At 52.2% G+C, this 16,666-nt stretch overlaps 1 protein-coding gene across 1 annotated transcript in view; it reads right to left on the bottom strand.

Moving 5' to 3' along the window:
* Pfkfb4 (6-phosphofructo-2-kinase/fructose-2,6-biphosphatase 4) overlaps positions 1 to 16,666 on the bottom strand; it is a 37,642-nt gene that overhangs the window by 6,975 nt on the left and 14,001 nt on the right. The window contains exons 5-10 of the mRNA XM_013507571.1: positions 15,874 to 15,896; positions 15,274 to 15,348; positions 14,893 to 14,949; positions 14,221 to 14,342; positions 12,304 to 12,511; positions 11,634 to 11,780 (exon numbers count right to left, since the gene is read on the bottom strand). Coding sequence (XP_013363025.1) covers positions 11,634 to 11,780; positions 12,304 to 12,511; positions 14,221 to 14,342; positions 14,893 to 14,949; positions 15,274 to 15,348; positions 15,874 to 15,896 — 632 coding nt within the window. The remainder of the gene's footprint in view (positions 1 to 11,633; positions 11,781 to 12,303; positions 12,512 to 14,220; positions 14,343 to 14,892; positions 14,950 to 15,273; positions 15,349 to 15,873; positions 15,897 to 16,666) is intronic.

The raw sequence follows: 16,666 nt of genomic DNA on the forward strand, positions 1-16,666 counted from the left end.
GGATTTAAATCCTTCAATAAAAAAAGTTCATTGTCAGACTATAAAACAAACCAAATGTTCTTTTATCTAAAGAAGATGACATACCACACCATGTGCACGCCTGTATTTCCAGCTAGGAGGAGGCTGGGGCTGGAGGGTCACACATCAAGCCTCAAAATAAAAAATAAAAAATAAAAAAAAAGTGGGTGGGCCACAGAGATGAAAGGCAGTGCTCCCTGGCCTCAAACCCACATACTGCTTTTTAAAAAAAAGACACACAAAAAAGATTTTAAAATTTAATGGAGGGGAAAAAAAAATTAATGGAGGAAATATAACCAAAAAATAGGACAAAAAGCAGGCTGGTCCCTCAAAAGCCACGCGATACTATCTCTCATCCGCTGGGAGGGTGACTGAAAAGCCAGAGAACACTGTGTCCCGCTGTGAGGGAACCCAGGCGCCGGATCTGGACCGCTGTGCTGGATCCACCCTCCAGGGGTGCAGAGCACACTCACCCTGAGTGTCCGTGTGCCGCCGGGCGTGGGCGAGTACGAAGCGTTTTCCCAGCGGGTGCAAAACACCGTAACTGTCTTATGTGACAGGCGATGCGTTTGACAGAAATTTAAAAACAGGAACTGACAAGGGCGTGGAGGAACCGAACCTCCGCACGGTTGGGGGTGACGCACGACAGTGCAGCTGCTGTGGAAAACCCGTCAGCGGCTCCTCTCAACAGAGAAAAGCAGAATCACCACACCGGGCAGCAATTCTGCTTCCACGTAGATAGCAAGAAGACCGGACCGCAGAGAGCATCTTAAAGAGATCCCTGCGCGCGCAGGCTCAGAGCCGCACCATTCACAATAGCTAAAAGCCGAAGGAACTATCTGTGGATGGCTCGGAGAGTAAGAAAGACGTGGGGTGCACACACCGCGGGATATTGTTCAGCCTCAGAATCAAGGGAAGCCTGACGTGTGCCAGCATATGGAGAACACGGAGATATGCTAAGGGAAATAAGCCAGTTGCCCAAAGACAAAACTTGGTGATTCCTCCTGCCTCAGCCTTCCAAGTCCTGGGACTACATGCCTGCACCATCACACCTGGCAGAGAACGGAGAATTACTACCTGGTGGTCTGTTTTATAAGACAAAAAGAGCTGTGGAGACGGATGACGGTGAGGGTTGAGCAACAGTGTGAATGTATTTAATCCCACTGAAATGTGTGCTCAAAAATAAAGTATGGGTGTGGTAGCACACGACGCAATCCCAACACCGGGAGGCAGGAGGATCACAAGATCAAATCCTGCCTGGGCACATTACTGACTTGGCAAGACCGTGTCTCAAAATACAGAGTATAAGGCCACACTCGGGAGGCTGAGGCAGATGGATCGTTGCGAGTTCGAGGCCAGCCTGGGCTGCATAGTGAGTTCAAGGCCAGCCTGAACTGCATAGTGAAACCCTGTCTCAAAAAACAAAACAAAAAAAAGAGTACAAGGCCAGCCTAGGCAACACAGCGAAAATTCTCACAGGAAAAAAAAAGTTAAGAGAGTGTTATGATTTGTGTTTGGATGTTCCCCTAAAGCCTCATGCAGTCATGGGGCGGGCTTCTAGAGTTTATGATTGATTCACGGTCCAGTGTTCGGATTATGGGTGTGAGTGCTACATTCGCCCTGGGGTGGGTAGTTTGCCTACAATGTAAGGGAGGAAAAGAGGCTTGCTCTTGTTGCTTTTGCTGTCTTCCACCACCATGAACTGCTTCTCTCTGCCATGTGCCACTCTGCCCTGCAGCGAGCTGATTATGGACTGACACCTCCACAAACTGTGAGCTACATAAACCTTCCCTTCCTTAATTTTGGGCGTCAGGTATTTTGTCTCAGCAACGAGAGAAAAGTAACCAAGACAGAGAGTAAATTTTATGTTATATATTTTTTACTACAATAATAAATAGCAAAAATAAGCCAAAAAAAAAAAAAAAAAAAGCAGCCAGGCATTGTGCTGCACCTGCACACCTAATCCTATGACTCTGGAAGGCTGAGGCAGGAGGATCCCTGTGCGTTCGAGGCCAGCCTGGGCTACATAGTGAATTCAAGGCCAGACCTAGCTACGTAACAAGACCCTGTTTTAAAAAAACAAAAACAAACCAAAAAGCAAAGGCAGGGATGGGTCAAAGTACAAACCCACATTGCGAAGCAGTTCATACTCAGAAAAAGAACAACCCAACATGAAGACAAAGCCACAGTGGAGTAACTGGTACCAGATCTGCTCTGGCCCCGATAGCATCAACTTTTAAAAAGGACAAAATACACGTAGCAAGCACCGTGAGGCACTAGCCAGCCGGGAGAGCAGGGCCACAGTCCTGAGAAGGGAAGGCCTTGGACTGCAGCGCCCCTGCCCAGAGACACCTGCTGAGCTACAGACCTGAATATAAAGGAAGAGACGGAATATACGGAAAAAAAGGAATAAAACAGTTCCTGGAGCTCAAAACCAGACACCTAAAGTGTAAATGCACCTAACCAAAATGCAGAGGCCCCACCCCCGCACTCCCTCGGCCCTGCCACAGCGGTGCCCACTCTGGGGAGCTGCTCGGGACAGGGGCAGAACCACTCCAGCTGCCCGAGCACAGCAACGGCTAGATGGAGGCCCTGGGCACAGCGGCCTGCGGGCCGGGGCTCCCGCCTCTGCAATGGGAGGACTCCCTGAGAGAGCGAGACAGAGGATGAACCCGAGGCTGGGCTCAGCAGCAGAGCAGCCAGCGGGGTCAGGAAGTGGAAGGCGGCCGCTCCCTGCTCCCCGGGATCCGCGTTAACAAGAAGGGATGCAGACCCCCAGGAGCAGCAGCCCTGACCTGCGTGAGCCCGGCATCCGCACAGCCAGTGCCATCCGAGCAGACAAGCACTCGTGAGAGCGAAGAGGAGCTCCCCGCCCACAGCTCCTGGACCCCACCGCCAAAGCAACAGGTCAGCTGTCAACCAAAGAAAACAAAAGCAGAAGTGAAAATACGTGAACGTGACAATACAGCAATCAAAACTGTCCAATCTAAAGCTCAGGAAGGAAAAAAAAAAAAAAGACAGGAAAAAATGAACACAAACCAAAAGCAAAACAGAAGTTCAAGGACCTGTGGGTTAATACCAAGCAGCCTAATATACATACTACTGGAACCCAGGGTGGGGAGAAGGTGGCAGAATATATAGCGGAAGAAAAGATGGCTAACATTTTTTTAACTTTTTACTTAGAAATCTAGAAATCAAAAATCCCAATCAACCCCAAGAAGGATAAATCTGAAGAAACTATGCCAAGGCACATCATAATCTAACACTAAAAATCAGTAATAAGGAAAGAGCACAGTATGAAAAGCAGACAGCCAGGCATGGTGACACATGCCGATAATCCCAGCTACTCCAGAGGCTGAGGCAGGAGGATCGTGAGTTCAAGGCCAGCCCGGGTAACTTAGGGAGATCTTGTCTCAAAATAAAATGTTTTTAAAAGAGCTGGGAATACAGCTCAGTGGTAGAGTGTTTGCTTACCAGGTGCAAGGTCGTGGGTTCGTTCCCCAGTACCAGGAAAAGAAAGTCAGAGGAAAAGAAAATATATTTTTACGGAAGAACAAAGATGAGAATGATAACAAATTTCTGTTTGAACCACGGCAGCCCAGCGGACCATGGAATAGGATCTTTACTCCGATGAGGCAGGAGCCAGGAGCGACCCTGACAGCAGGGAGGGAGAGAGCAAAGCTGAGGGGTTCCTTCCCATGTCCCCGCCTTCAGGGCCCAGGCCCTCACCGGCCCATCCCGGGCTGCCCCCTCCTCCCTGCTCCTGCGGCCTGGGTCCTCTTTCTCTCTTCTTTGCCCAAGGGAAGAAGTGGGCCCAGCTGCTAGAGGGACAATGAACAGCCCTGTGATTTTGTACACGAGTCCCTTTAGGCCCTCACTGAATTAACCAAGCCAGAGGAGGTGTGCTCCCTGGATGGCCCACAAACTCACAGGCCATGAGGTTTTGTTTCTGTTTTTTGTTTCATTGAGACAGGGTCTCGCTAGATAGCCCAGGCTGGCCTCGAACTCATAAGCCGTGAGTTTTAAATTACTTTATAAAAACTCAAAATATATAAAGCCAAAAAAAGGGATAAAATATACAAAGCAAAATAGTTTAAAATATAAGAAAAACAACCATAATTACAGAGTATCTATTACTTTATGACAATCAAGCGGTCAAAAAATAAGGACACAAAGTTTGAACGGTATAATTAAAGAAGCAGAAAGCAGTGAGTGATCTATACACACTCACGGAAATGTTCAGCCACAAGCAAAGCAGAGACGACAGTGTAAGGGACGCACCTCTCAGCCATAGGTATTTGCCAGTCTTATTTAAACCACACCCAAGGGGCTGGGGATTTAGCTCAGTGGCACAGCACCTGCCTGGCAAGCGCAAGGTCGTGAGTTCAATTCCCAGTAGCGGAAGAAAAAATAAAGTAGTAAAATAATAAACTACACCCAAGCCCGCTTCCTCATTCCCGCACAGAGGATGACTGTGCAGTAAAAGACGCCACGGCCCGAGGGGGAGCAGGAGGAGGCAGCAACGAAGCCGGCACGGTGAGGCTGTGGGGAGAATGCGGGTGGGATAAGGATGCTCCCTACGGTGGGCCCTTAGAGCCAGCTCGGAGCACAAGCGGGATCCGTGGTCTGCGTCTGATCAGCAGCCTGTGGGCTGAGCAACGGGTGTCAATCCCATGGTCCTTCCATGCTTCTAACTTAGCGGGCTTCGGGCGGGAGCCTGGATTCCCTCACACTGGCTCTTAAGCTGCTTGTCATGAGAGGTCCAGAGGGAAGGAATGTGGGTGGGCTCTAGCAGTTTAGAGCACCCTCAGCCAACAGCTAGGAAGAAAATGTGACTCTGCTGGGTGCAGGGCACAGTGGTGCGCAAATGTAATCCCAGCTACTCGGAGGCGGAAGCAAGAGGATCACAAGATCGAGGCCAACCTAGGCAATTTTTTTTTTTTTTTTTTGGTACTGGGAATTGAACACAGGGCCTTGCACTTGCCAGGCAGGTGCTGTGCCTCTGGGCTACATCTCTGGCCCTAACCTGGGCAATTTTTAAAGACTGTGTCTCAAACTTTAAAAATAATTTTAGAAAGGGCTGGAGATGATGCTGGGTGGTACTCTTGGATTCAGTCCCCAGTACGAGAGGAAGAAAATCATTTCGCTCCTACAAATCACGAGTAATGAATCCTAACAACAACCCTGTGAGCTTGGAAGACACCCGAGCCTCGGTTAGGACAGCTTAACTGCAGCCTCATAAAACCCTAAGGAGAGAACCCAGCCCTGCCTGGTCAGGCCCCTGACCTGCAGCAACTGTGAGACAGTAAATGTGCATTTTTCAAAGCACCAAGACGTGGAAACTGGCTACACAGCAATAGGTATCTGACACAGTGGGCATATGCATACTGCTACAGGCCTTTCCACTGTGCTGTATATTTGAGACTTTTCATAAAATACTGGGGGGAGGCCAGGCGTGGTACAGCATGCCTGTAATCCCGGCACTCAGGAGGCTGAGGCAGGAGGATCACTGCGAGTTCAAGACCAGCCTGTGCTACAAAGTGAGCTCAAGGCCAGCCTGAACTGCATAGTGAGACCCTGGCTCAAAAAGACTCAAAAAAAAAAAAAAAATTGGGGGGAGAATGACAACTCAAGCATATGATTTTAAAAACAGACCCTGAGGCAGGAGGATCATGAGTTTGAGACCAGCCTAAACTTCAGAGTAAGACCCTGTCTCCAAAAACATGCTGGGAATGATGGCACACACCTGTAATCCCAGCATTTAGGGAGCTGAGGCACGAGGACTGCTGCACGTTTGAGGTCAGCATCGGCTACATAGCAAGACCCTGCTTCAAAAAAACAAAACAAAACATAATGGACTAAGGAATAATTTTAATTGTCATCAAAGAATTGCCTCAAAGAACACAAAGCCCTAAGTCACAGACCTTTGCCAAAGAGCTAATTCCAAAGGCACACAAAAGACTGAAAATATGCCAGATTCATTTCATAGTATCAGCATTATTCAGGTTTCGGAACTCTCAAAAGCAGGACAAGTGAAAAACAACAGGCAAATACCACTTATTAATAAATGCTAAGCCAGGAGTGGTGACACAGACCTGTAAAACCAACACACTGGAAGGCTGAGGCGGGAGGGCAGAAAATTCGAGTCTAGCTCAGGCAATTTAGCAAGACACGTACATAAGTCTCCCGCCTGGCCTGACCCTCCCAGCCTCCCAGCCCGCAGAAGCACCCCTGGCTGCAGGGAACTCAGTCAGCACTGAAGTTGTCATCGGCAAACACAGGAAAGGAGAGAAGATAGGGCAAGGAACTTCTCTGGTCCTGGGGACATCTGGAGACACACAGCTGGGGACACCCGGAAAGTTTACCTCCCACTTCAAAGGACTCTGCCCAATGAGATGCGAGATTGCCGGAGAACTCTAACCACAGATGTTCATTGGGATCTTGTGCCTAACGTCCCCTGCCTTCTCTCCATCCTTAGAAAAGGGACACACCTCTCTGTTCGGGGCAGAAGGTCTTACTGCGCTCTCAGCCTGAACTCAGGCACAATGAATTCTGTGCCACGTTGCCTTTACACAAGCCTGGTGGTCTCCACTGCTTTCTTATGGTACAATACGCTGTATAATAATCCAAGGTAATTAGCACGTCCCTCATTGCAAACATTTATCAAACGTGTTAGTTATTCAATGAACTGCTGTTAACTACGGTTACCCTATTGTGCTATACCACACAAGGAGTTACTCTTCCTGTGTGACTATGTTTTAGTATCTGTCATCTATCTTTTGAGGGGAAGGAGAACTACTAGGGATTAAATCCGGGACCTTGGCTATGCCGGGCAAGTGCTCTACCACTGAGCTACACCTCCAATCCTTTAAAAAATTCTATTTTGACACAGGATCTCATTAACTTGCCCAGGATGGTCTTGAACTTGTGACCCTCCTGCCTCACCGGGATTACAGGTCTGCAGCACCATGCCTGGCATCCATCTTCTTTCTAACCCACCCCTCCCCAGGCTCTGGTGCCCTCCGTTCTTCCCTTTTCCTCTATAACTTTTTACATTCTACATGAATAAGATCACGTGGTATTTGTCTGTCTGTGATCAGCTTATTTCACTTCATATAACGTCTCCAGGCTCATCCGCACTGCCGTAAATGAAGGGATTTCTGGTTTAAGTTTTGATTCAAACCAAACACTATACAGCAAGTTCATGAGGCAGAGGAATCTCAACACGGACAAGGTCCTTCACGACTACTTTTGTAAGGTGTCACAATGATGAGACCATTATGTTAATGAAAAAGTCCTTAACCTACCTCTAAGGACTGGGGATTTAGCTCAGCAGCACAGCACCTGCCTGGCAAGTGCAAGGTCGTGAGTTTGATTCCCGGTACCGGAAAAAACCAAAAAACAAACAATCTTAACCTACCTCTAGAGATACGTATTGCAATGAAACATAACGTCTGAATTTGGTTTAAAACAGCCCAGAGAGGACGGGCTGGGCTGGTGAGAACAAGCCCGTGGAGCGTGCTGAAGCTGGTATTTGGACTGTGATTAGTCACCATCATTCACTCTGCATTGTACTTTCATGCACAACTGAACATTTCTATAATAAAGTTTGACAACAAATCTGAGACGGGATTGGCTCGGTCCTATCACCATCACACAGGACGGAAGCCTGAAGGGCAGGCCGCTAACCTAAGAACAGAACAAGGGCATCCTACTTGCTCATTCCCATAGGCACAGAAATCCAAGGTACGGGAGCAGGGAGGGCACAATCTGCATTATCCTTACTTCAAACGATAGTTTCTTAAGAATTGACTAGACAATTACTAGAGCACAAGAATTTGGGGGAGGTGCTTTGTTTTCTTGCTGTCGCTTTTTTTTTTTTTTTTTCTGAGACAGGGTTTCACTATGCAGTCCAGGCTGGCTCGAACTCATGGAGATTTTCCTGCCTCAGCCTCCCCAGTGCTAGGATTACACGTGTGTGCCACCACACCCATCCTAGAGCGTAAGAACTTGGCCAGGAGTAACACAGTGAGGTTCTGAGGAAAAAGGCACCAGATGGCATTCCCTGTGCCCCCTGCCTCTTGTTGCCCCTGAGGCCTCCTCCCTCCTTTGCTGCCTGCCAGCCGGGTCAGCCTGTCCGCTTGCTTGGTCAGGCCACCTCCAGCTCTAAGCCCTGCCCCCACTCCCACCCGCGGCCACAGGCTCCTGTCAGGATCCCCACTGGCGCTGTTAGGACGGCCAGTGGTCCGTTTGGAGCCCGTCCTCACTTCCCCCCGCAGTGTCGCGGCTCCCTGACCATTGGCCTCCTCCTCCCTGCTTGACGTTTACGAGCCCCTTGCCTGGCTCCCTTCCACCTCACTGGGTTTCTAGCGAGAGCCTTCCCCACAGCCCCTTAGATGCGGGCGCTCCAGGCCTCGCTACGGGCCCTACTTCTCCTCCTGACTCCACCTCACATTCCCGTCACCCCGGAGACTCCGTGGTACCCCCCTTGAGCACCGTGAGGAATCTCCTCTTCTCACTCAGCACACACAGCGCGCCCACCAGCGGTTCCCATCCTCACAGGAGCGCAGCGGCGTCCCAGGCCCAGAACCCACCCTCAGCTAAAGCCTGGCATCACCCTGGACGCTGCTCTCCCTTGAGGCTGCACAGGACTCTCGCTGCCACACCAGGACCAGCTCCTCAGGACGCAGCCAGAGCACAGGCTCACAGCAATTTTTTTTTTTGGGGGGAGGGGGTCTTTTTGAGACCGGGTCCCACTATGCCATTCAGGCTGGCCTTGAGCTCACTTTGTAGCCCAGGCTGGTCTCAAACTCACAATGATCCTCCTGCCTCAGCCTCCTGAGTGCTGGGATTACAGATGTGCACCACCACACGCGACAATAAGGCACTGTCTATGGGGGGTTTTTTTGTTTGTTTGTTTTTTGGTTTGTTTTTGGAACTGGGAATCGAACTCAGGACCTTGTGTTTGCCAGACAGGTGCTTATGCCACTGAGCTGTATTCCCAGCCCTAACAATTCATGATAAGCAGATGCACTAGCGCACCTCGAGTCCATGCGCTCCCCCTCCTCACCTTACCAGGCCACTGCCCTCCCACGAATCTCCTCCCTCCAGTGCGTCCAGGCCCAGCACCGCCAGGAAACCACTCTTAGGGCTTATGTCTAGATGCCCCCCAAAGCCTCATTACCTCACAGTGGGGCTTTGGGGAGGGGACTGGACCATGGGGGTCAGATAATCCGTGGATTTGTGCACTGCTGCGTTTACAGCTAACGGTGATTTGGGAAGCGAACCCTGGTGGGAGGAGCTGGGTCACTGGGGGTGTGGCCTGGAGCCTTTTCCCTCCCTCCTCCCTTGATCTCTCTCTGCTTCCCGCCACCATGACATGAGCAAGCCTCCTGCGCCAGGCCCCTCTGCCACGCCACCCTGCCTTGGAGTCAGCCAACTATGGAAACCTCTGAAAGGTTTCAGTCGGAAACCTCGACAGACAAAGAGTTAAAATAAACGTGTCCTCTTTACAATTAGGGGTGTTGGCAACCCACAATTGTGTATCAGCAAGAAGAATTCAGGCTGGTCTTGAGCTCACTTTGTAGCCCAGGTTGGTCTTGAAATCACAACGATCCTCCTGCCTCAGCCTCCCAGGTGCTGGGATTACAGGCATGCACCACCATGCCCTGCGTGAGACTTTTCTAAGACTCAAATCTGAGAGACTTCTGCTTCAGTCACTGAAGGACTAGTTTATTTCAATCGACAACCCAGTACAGCCAGACGTGGTGGTGCACACCTGTAACTCCAGCACTTGGGAGGCTGAGGCGGGTGGACTGCCATAAGTCCGAGGCCAGCCTGGACTATATATTCAGTTCAAGGCCAGCCTGAACTACACAGCGAGACCCTGTCTCAAAAAGACAAGACAAAACAAACCAGTGTAAGTGATTAGAAAAGCCATACAGAAGAGCACGTTGAACCCGTTTGACATCATCGTTACAAAGGCAGAGAGGACCAAAAGGGCCCAAAGCGTGGAACCCAGGAACCCTCAAGCGGTGAACTGGATGTGCGGTGTCGCTTTTTGCTCTGGGGTTTTGCCAATTTGAAAGAAGTGAGAAACTAAGCAGAAAGTGGAAACTGCACGGGCAGAAGCTGGGCAGAACTATTAGCAATCTTGCCTAAGAAGAGGGAGAGGAAGAACAGAAAAAATATAAGCCTGGGGCCTGCAGGGTCTTCAGTCAGAACTTTAAAAGACTGTAGCTCAGATGCAAGAGTGACCTGAAACCTGAGCAGGCGCTACAAAACTCCAAGTACCACTTTGAAACAGCTCCGTCTCTGACCAAGGCAGCCCATCCTTCACTATGCGCCAGAAGCGAAAGTAAATTCCCCAGAGAAAGGTAATGTGAGCCACAGCTTCAAACCACCTCTACCACTGTCCTGGTGAAATGTCCAGCATCTATTCACAAATTATTGCCAGGCATGGTGGCGCAGGCCTGTAATCTCAGCACTCCGGAGGCGGAGGCAGGAGAATCGTGGCAGCTTCAGGACCAGCCTGGGCTACACAGTGAGCTCAAGGCCAGCCTGAATTGCGCAGTAAGACCCTATCTCAAAAGACCAAAAAAAAAAAAAAAAAATTATCAGACATGAGACACGTGTGGTGCCACACACTAAGAATCTCAACTACTCAGGAGGCCGAGGCAGGAGAATCATAAGTTCAAGGCCAGCTTTAGCATCTTACCAAGACCTTGTCTCAAAATAAAATTTCACCAAAGGTCTGGAGATACAGCTCAGCACTTTCTGGGTTCAATGCCCAGTACCAAAAACAAACAAACCAAAACATTCAAATAACCCAAAAATCAGTAAGAAAAGGCGGATAATCCAATAGGATGAAAAAAAGAGAGAGAGCAAAAGATATCCAAACAGCAAATAAACAGAGCAAGATTACCATGATCAAAACAAGGCACACGAACAGACACATGTACCATACGTAAGGACGTCCTACAAGTCAAATTAAGTGGATGGGCAAAGGGTAGACAGACGGTGACAGCTGAATGAGCAACTGGGACAAGACCACATTTAAGGCCTTGGTCAGAACGCCAAGACAAATTTTGGTTTTTTGGTGTGTTTTTTTTGGTTTTTTTTTTGGTACCGGAAATCGAACTCACAACCTTGCACTTGCCAGGCAGGCGCTGTGCTGCCTGAGCTATATCCCCCCACCAAAGATAAATTTTGGTTGGTCCAATTTAAGTCCAAAAGAGCAGGTAAGGAATCAAAGGAAATAACGAAGCTGGTGGACACGGCAGCGCCCACCTGAGATCAGCTGCTCGGGCGGCTGTTCCCCGTGCCAGTTCACCACCAGCCTGCGCAGCCCAGCTGAGCCTGTCTCAAAACCAACCAAGCAAGCAAGCAGCCAGGGCAGCCAGGGCAGCCAGGGCAGGTTAGTGACGGCCTGTCTGAAAACAAAAAAGGGCTGGGGGTGTAGTTCAGCACTCCCCGGGGTCAATCCTCAGGAAGCAAACAAACAAACGAAGGAAAAACCCCCAAACAGCAGTGAAGCAAGGGGAGAGGGAGGTTCTCTCCCTAACCCTCAGCTCCGTGCCCACAGGCGGCGGGGCGGGGGCGGGGGCGCCGGTTACCGCGTCGATCTCGTTGAGGACCTTCCACTGCTCGTAGGGCACACCCAGCGCCTCCGCCGTCTGGATCGTCCTCTTCATCTGGCTGGTCCAGACCTTCAGATCCTTGATGTTCTGGTCGCTGATGAACCGAGCCAGGCGCTTGGCGAACTGAAACACATCACGGCCAATTCAGACCACGGGTTCCAGCAGGGCTACAGAGACAGGGCCCGCCCACTCCTCAGAGAAGACAGGGTTAGCGGAAAATATCAGCCAACCTCCGGCCACAAGGGCGCACAAGGCTGACCTTGTGCACTCCCCTGGACCCTGAGACAGCTCTGGCCACGCCTCATCGGCCCCTGCCCCAGTCCCTGTGCCCTGGCCCACCCAATCCCCCCGCAAGGTCCCAAATCCCCTCAGATTGGGGCACAGCGTCAGCTACACTGCAAGGACGGCATGACTCTGCCGGCAAAGGGGCTCAGCTCGTAACAGCTCCCATGGAGACCACAGATCCAGGCATTTGCTTGGTGCTTGTGACCTTTCCTACAGGACGGGAACATTCGAGGCGCAATGAAGGTCATCAAGTGGGCATTAGCCATGGAGCAGAAGCCCGGCCCCTGTACGCACACGTATCTATCCGGCCACCTATCACTACAAGTGCACAGGGACACGCACGCACGGCACACACACTGACCTCCCGGCCCCGAGCGGACAGTCCTGGGTCCCCACCAATCCGGCCCTTGAGGTTGAGCTCACTCTCCCCGTGCCGGCACAGGTAGATGGACCGGGGCGTCACGTGGATGTTCATGAGGTAGTACACGATTCGGCTCTGGATGTGGTCGGCCACTCGGTTCACCACGTAGCTCTGCCCCACGTCCATGATCTTGATATAGGACAGATCCCTTTCCAGAGAGAAGGCAGAGAGAGGCCCGTGAGTCCAGGGCCCTCAGAGCACACCCGGCCAGCCACGGGAGCCGGGGGCAGGTCTTGCATCCGTGAGCCCGAGGTGTGGCCCCAACACACAGGACCTCAGCTGGTACGCAAGTGCTACGTGGGAGGCAGGGCAACGTGCCACGTGTGACACAGACAGGCACTGTGAGAGGTGCTCAGAACTTAGCATGCTTCTGAAGGTGACATCCAAAGCGGTGGCCGGCCACACCACGACTGCTACTGCTGCTCACACGTGCCCGGCCCTCGCTTGCCTACATCCGGGATCTCAACACACAGGCTGCACGGAGCACAGAGCCAGCTTCCGCAGGGGGGCTTCCGAGTGGCTGACAAGTCTCTCTGCTCGGCTATCCTTCCCCTTGTGGCCTCGCCCCCACAGCCCCGTCCAGGTCACCGGGTGGGCCCAGCAGCTGCCACACCCCGCACCAGGCAGCCAGCGGACACGCCCACGAGCCCAGCTCAGCCCTCTCTCTGCTCTGGACCTGGGCAGTGCTGCGGCTGGGAGAGCTCGCTCGTGCTAGCAGGAGTAGGGCTGACTTGGACTCCGCCTCAGAGCTCTCCGGATATTCCTAGCTGGGTCTTCACGGTGTGGACTGGGCGGCCTTGGTTTGGGGTCATCACCCTGACCTCACCAGGAAAAGAGAAGCCAATTTTGCAGGAGCTGCTGCAGACAAGACCCGCCTTGTGCGGCACATCACAGAGCAAGGAGAAGAAACGGAAGCGTGCGGGTGGACAAGAGGAAGCACGGAGGCCAGCAGCACCCGGTGCCGTTCTGCGCCACCCCAACCTGGGTGGGCTCCCAAGCCCAGTAAAGAGGGGGACAGATGCCTCATCCCATGGCAGTCCAGGGACAACTCTGCCATGACCCCTCCAAAGCCTTCCCTCGGATGGCCGCACACGTGCCTGGGTTCAAGTGGATCACACATTCTACGGTAATTGTAAAGGACCCAAGCACATGTTTATATTCCTGTCTTTCACTTAATGCTACGCAACAGATGCATCCTCGTGTCTCTCTGTAGTTATAATTTATAGGGTTGGTGTAATATTTTACCAAGGGCTACACTGTTATTAACCTAACCACTGGCCATTTACGCTGAGACGAAGGGGTTGGCGCCACAGCCGGCAAGCCAGAGGCAGCCTACGGGCTGCCTTCACCAAGCTTTGTGGGAACAGAGCCACGCTCAATTATTTACGTCCCGTTCCCTTTGTACTTATAACGGCAGAGCGGACTAAAAGAGTGTAAATCCTCCAGCACCTAAGGAGTCACTCACTCTGTGACCTGCACAGAAGATGCTTGCTGACCCTCAGTTAGACACCCCCGCGGACCATGCCACGACCCCGCTCCACTCTTCCCAAGCCATGCAGCTGCGCCCCCCGCCCCCGCAGACTGCACACTGAGAGGGGAGCGTGTGACGTCTGCAATGCCTTGGAGGCCCCTCTGCACAGAAATCAGGCTCGATTCTGTGCTGGGACAGTAGAATCTGCTCGCACAGTTCCAGATGAGGTAACAGATGTCCTGCAAGTCACCTCTGGCCAATGATTTCTGCCTCAAGGAAAGAAACAGAACAGGTCAGACCACCCCTGTTGCCCCGCGTGCTCCCCAGCCGCCAACACGGGGAGGCCGGAAGGGGGCGGCCAAGCACAGCCCCGCTCTCCCGCTCACCTGTCCAGGTCCTCATCCAGCGACTCGTAGGAGTTCTCATAGCACTCAATTCGTCTCATGAAATCTTCGGTGGCCTCGTCACTGTCCCGGTCCACGTAGTCGGGGCTGCCCAGCTTCACTTGCTGCCAAACCCAGGCGCAGAGCAAAGACACATGAGGGCTGGAGGCCGGGCAGGGCCAGAGGTCGAGGAGGCTGCTGGGCAGGGGCGGGGCAGGCCGGGAAGCCGAGTGGGGGAAGCGTCCAGCAGCCCCCGGGGCTCCTGAGTTCACAGCCCCCTCCCTTGCGGCTCAGGGAGGCCTAGAAGCCTTTCCCCACCCCGTCCCTTCTCCCTTCAGAGGGGCTAAGGGACAGTTGGGAGCGGGGAGCAGAGCTCAGTGACATACGCGCTCTGGGCTGAACCCCCTCTCCCGCGGTCTGGGACTCTCAGGAGGGAGGGGGAGCAAGGGTACGAGGGAAGCACAGGAAGGTGCGCCCCTGAGCCTCGCAGTCCGCCATGTGCGTGATCCTCGGGGACAGGCTCTCCTGCCCCACGCTGGTGACCGCACTGCTCCCCACACACGGGGTCAGGAAGCTCAGACGGAGGGCAGCTGAGCATCAGCCCAAACCGGGAGGAGGCCCTCGCTGTCACCTCCCGCTCATCACTGCCCCGAGCCAGGTCACACGCGCACTCACCACGATGTTGGCAGCTATGACCTCCGGGTCCACACAGATGGACTCCACGAAGAACGTCTGCAGTAAGGGCCAGAGGCGCCCGGCAGGCAGGAGGGGAGGAACCACACGTGAGGTGCACGGAGGGCCCGGGGCCTTGCTCCCAGAGCTCTCCACTCCCTCAGGCCCTGCTCCTCAGGGAGAAGGGTTGAAGACCACGGAGCTAAAGGAGACCCACCCCGTTCAGGACTCTCCCAGTAACAGACAAGTTCAGGAGCCCCACCCCACACGGCCATCTGGAATCCACGCCACTCGAAGCCGCGCACGGCTCAGGAGGCCGGGAAAGACCCCCGCCAGGGCCGGACGTGCACCCGCTCAGCCAAGGAGGGGCCCAGGAGGCCTCACCTTGTAGCCATTCTGTTCCCCGAAGTTGAAGATCGTCGCTCTCCGCTCTCGAGTAGTATTGGTTGCATCAAAAACCTAGGACCAAACTGGAGTGAGCTCAGCTCTGGCCCCAGGAGGGCGGGAGGCGCTTGCGGGCCTCAGCAAAGCATCTCTTGCCAGGTCTGGGCTTTCTACCAGGCCCAACCGGGCCACCGTCCCGGCCAGTCTCCTCCAGACTTGCACAGAGAAAAGCTTTCCGCAATGCTCTGCACACAGCAGAAATTCCAGAGACACCAGTTAACCCTGGCACCGTGGTGTGGATGTGGTGGGTCCCCCAAGGCCCGTGTTCGCCCATTATGAAAAGGCAAGTCTGGCCCACCCAGTTCTCTGCTTCTGTCATCCAGATGTCACCTTTTCTTCCCATGCAGGCTCCATCCATGACACCACAAGGTCCTCAACCGGGGCTGAGCCAATGAGGCTGCCTGGTTCTGAACTCTCAGCTTCCAAAACTGTGATCTGAATAAACCTCTTTTCTCTACAAAGTTGTCTGTCCCTAGTATTTGGTTATAGCAATGGAAAACAGACTAATGTCTGGTGAACTGAACCTACCTTTATTTATACTCCATTCTGAAGCGCCAGGAAGACTGAGCAGAGGGCCAAAAAGAACAAGACAGGGCAGGAAATGGAAATGTCAACAAAGTGTAAAACAGACCTAGTGACCTTTTAAAAGGAACAGAGACAATAGAGGCAGGACGATCACAGTTCAAGACCTGCCTGGACAACTTAGCAAGTTGATGTCTCAAAAAAACAAAACAAAAACCAGATATGAGCTAGAGATGTAGCTTAGTGATAAAGTATTCTCCTAGCACATGGGAAACCCTGACTTTAACACTCAGTACTGAAAACACCAACAGACAAAAAAGGGGGCATCAACAAGGTTCCTGGGACACTCCAGCTAAACTTCTAACGAGAAAAACAGAGACTAAATCAATCAAACAACAACAAAAAAAGAAACTTGGAGGAAATAAAAAACAGGACATAGAAACAGGACAAAAGAACCTTACAATCATTATTCAAGGAGAGATATGAGCCAGGCATAGTGGCGCACACCTGTAATTCTAGCATGCAGGAGTCTGAGGCAGGAGGATCACTGTGAGTTCCAGGCCAGCCTGAGCCACACAGTGAGCTCAAGGCAAACCTGAACTATATAGTGAGACCCTATTTTCAAAAATAAAAAGTGCAAGGAGAGATATGATAACTCTGAAACTATGAAAGAACAGAGCTCTAAAAATTGTACTACTCGCTCAAAGATGACTACTGAAATTTTTAAAAAACTCAACCAAGCCAGGCATGGTGGCGCACGCCTGTAATCCAAGTACTCGGGAGGCTGAGGCAGGAGGATCGTTGCGAGTTC

This window comes from Chinchilla lanigera, unplaced genomic scaffold (genome assembly GCF_000276665.1).
Source record: "Chinchilla lanigera isolate Chin_1 unplaced genomic scaffold, ChiLan1.0 scaffold00131, whole genome shotgun sequence".
Lineage (NCBI taxonomy): Eukaryota > Metazoa > Chordata > Mammalia > Rodentia > Chinchillidae > Chinchilla > Chinchilla lanigera.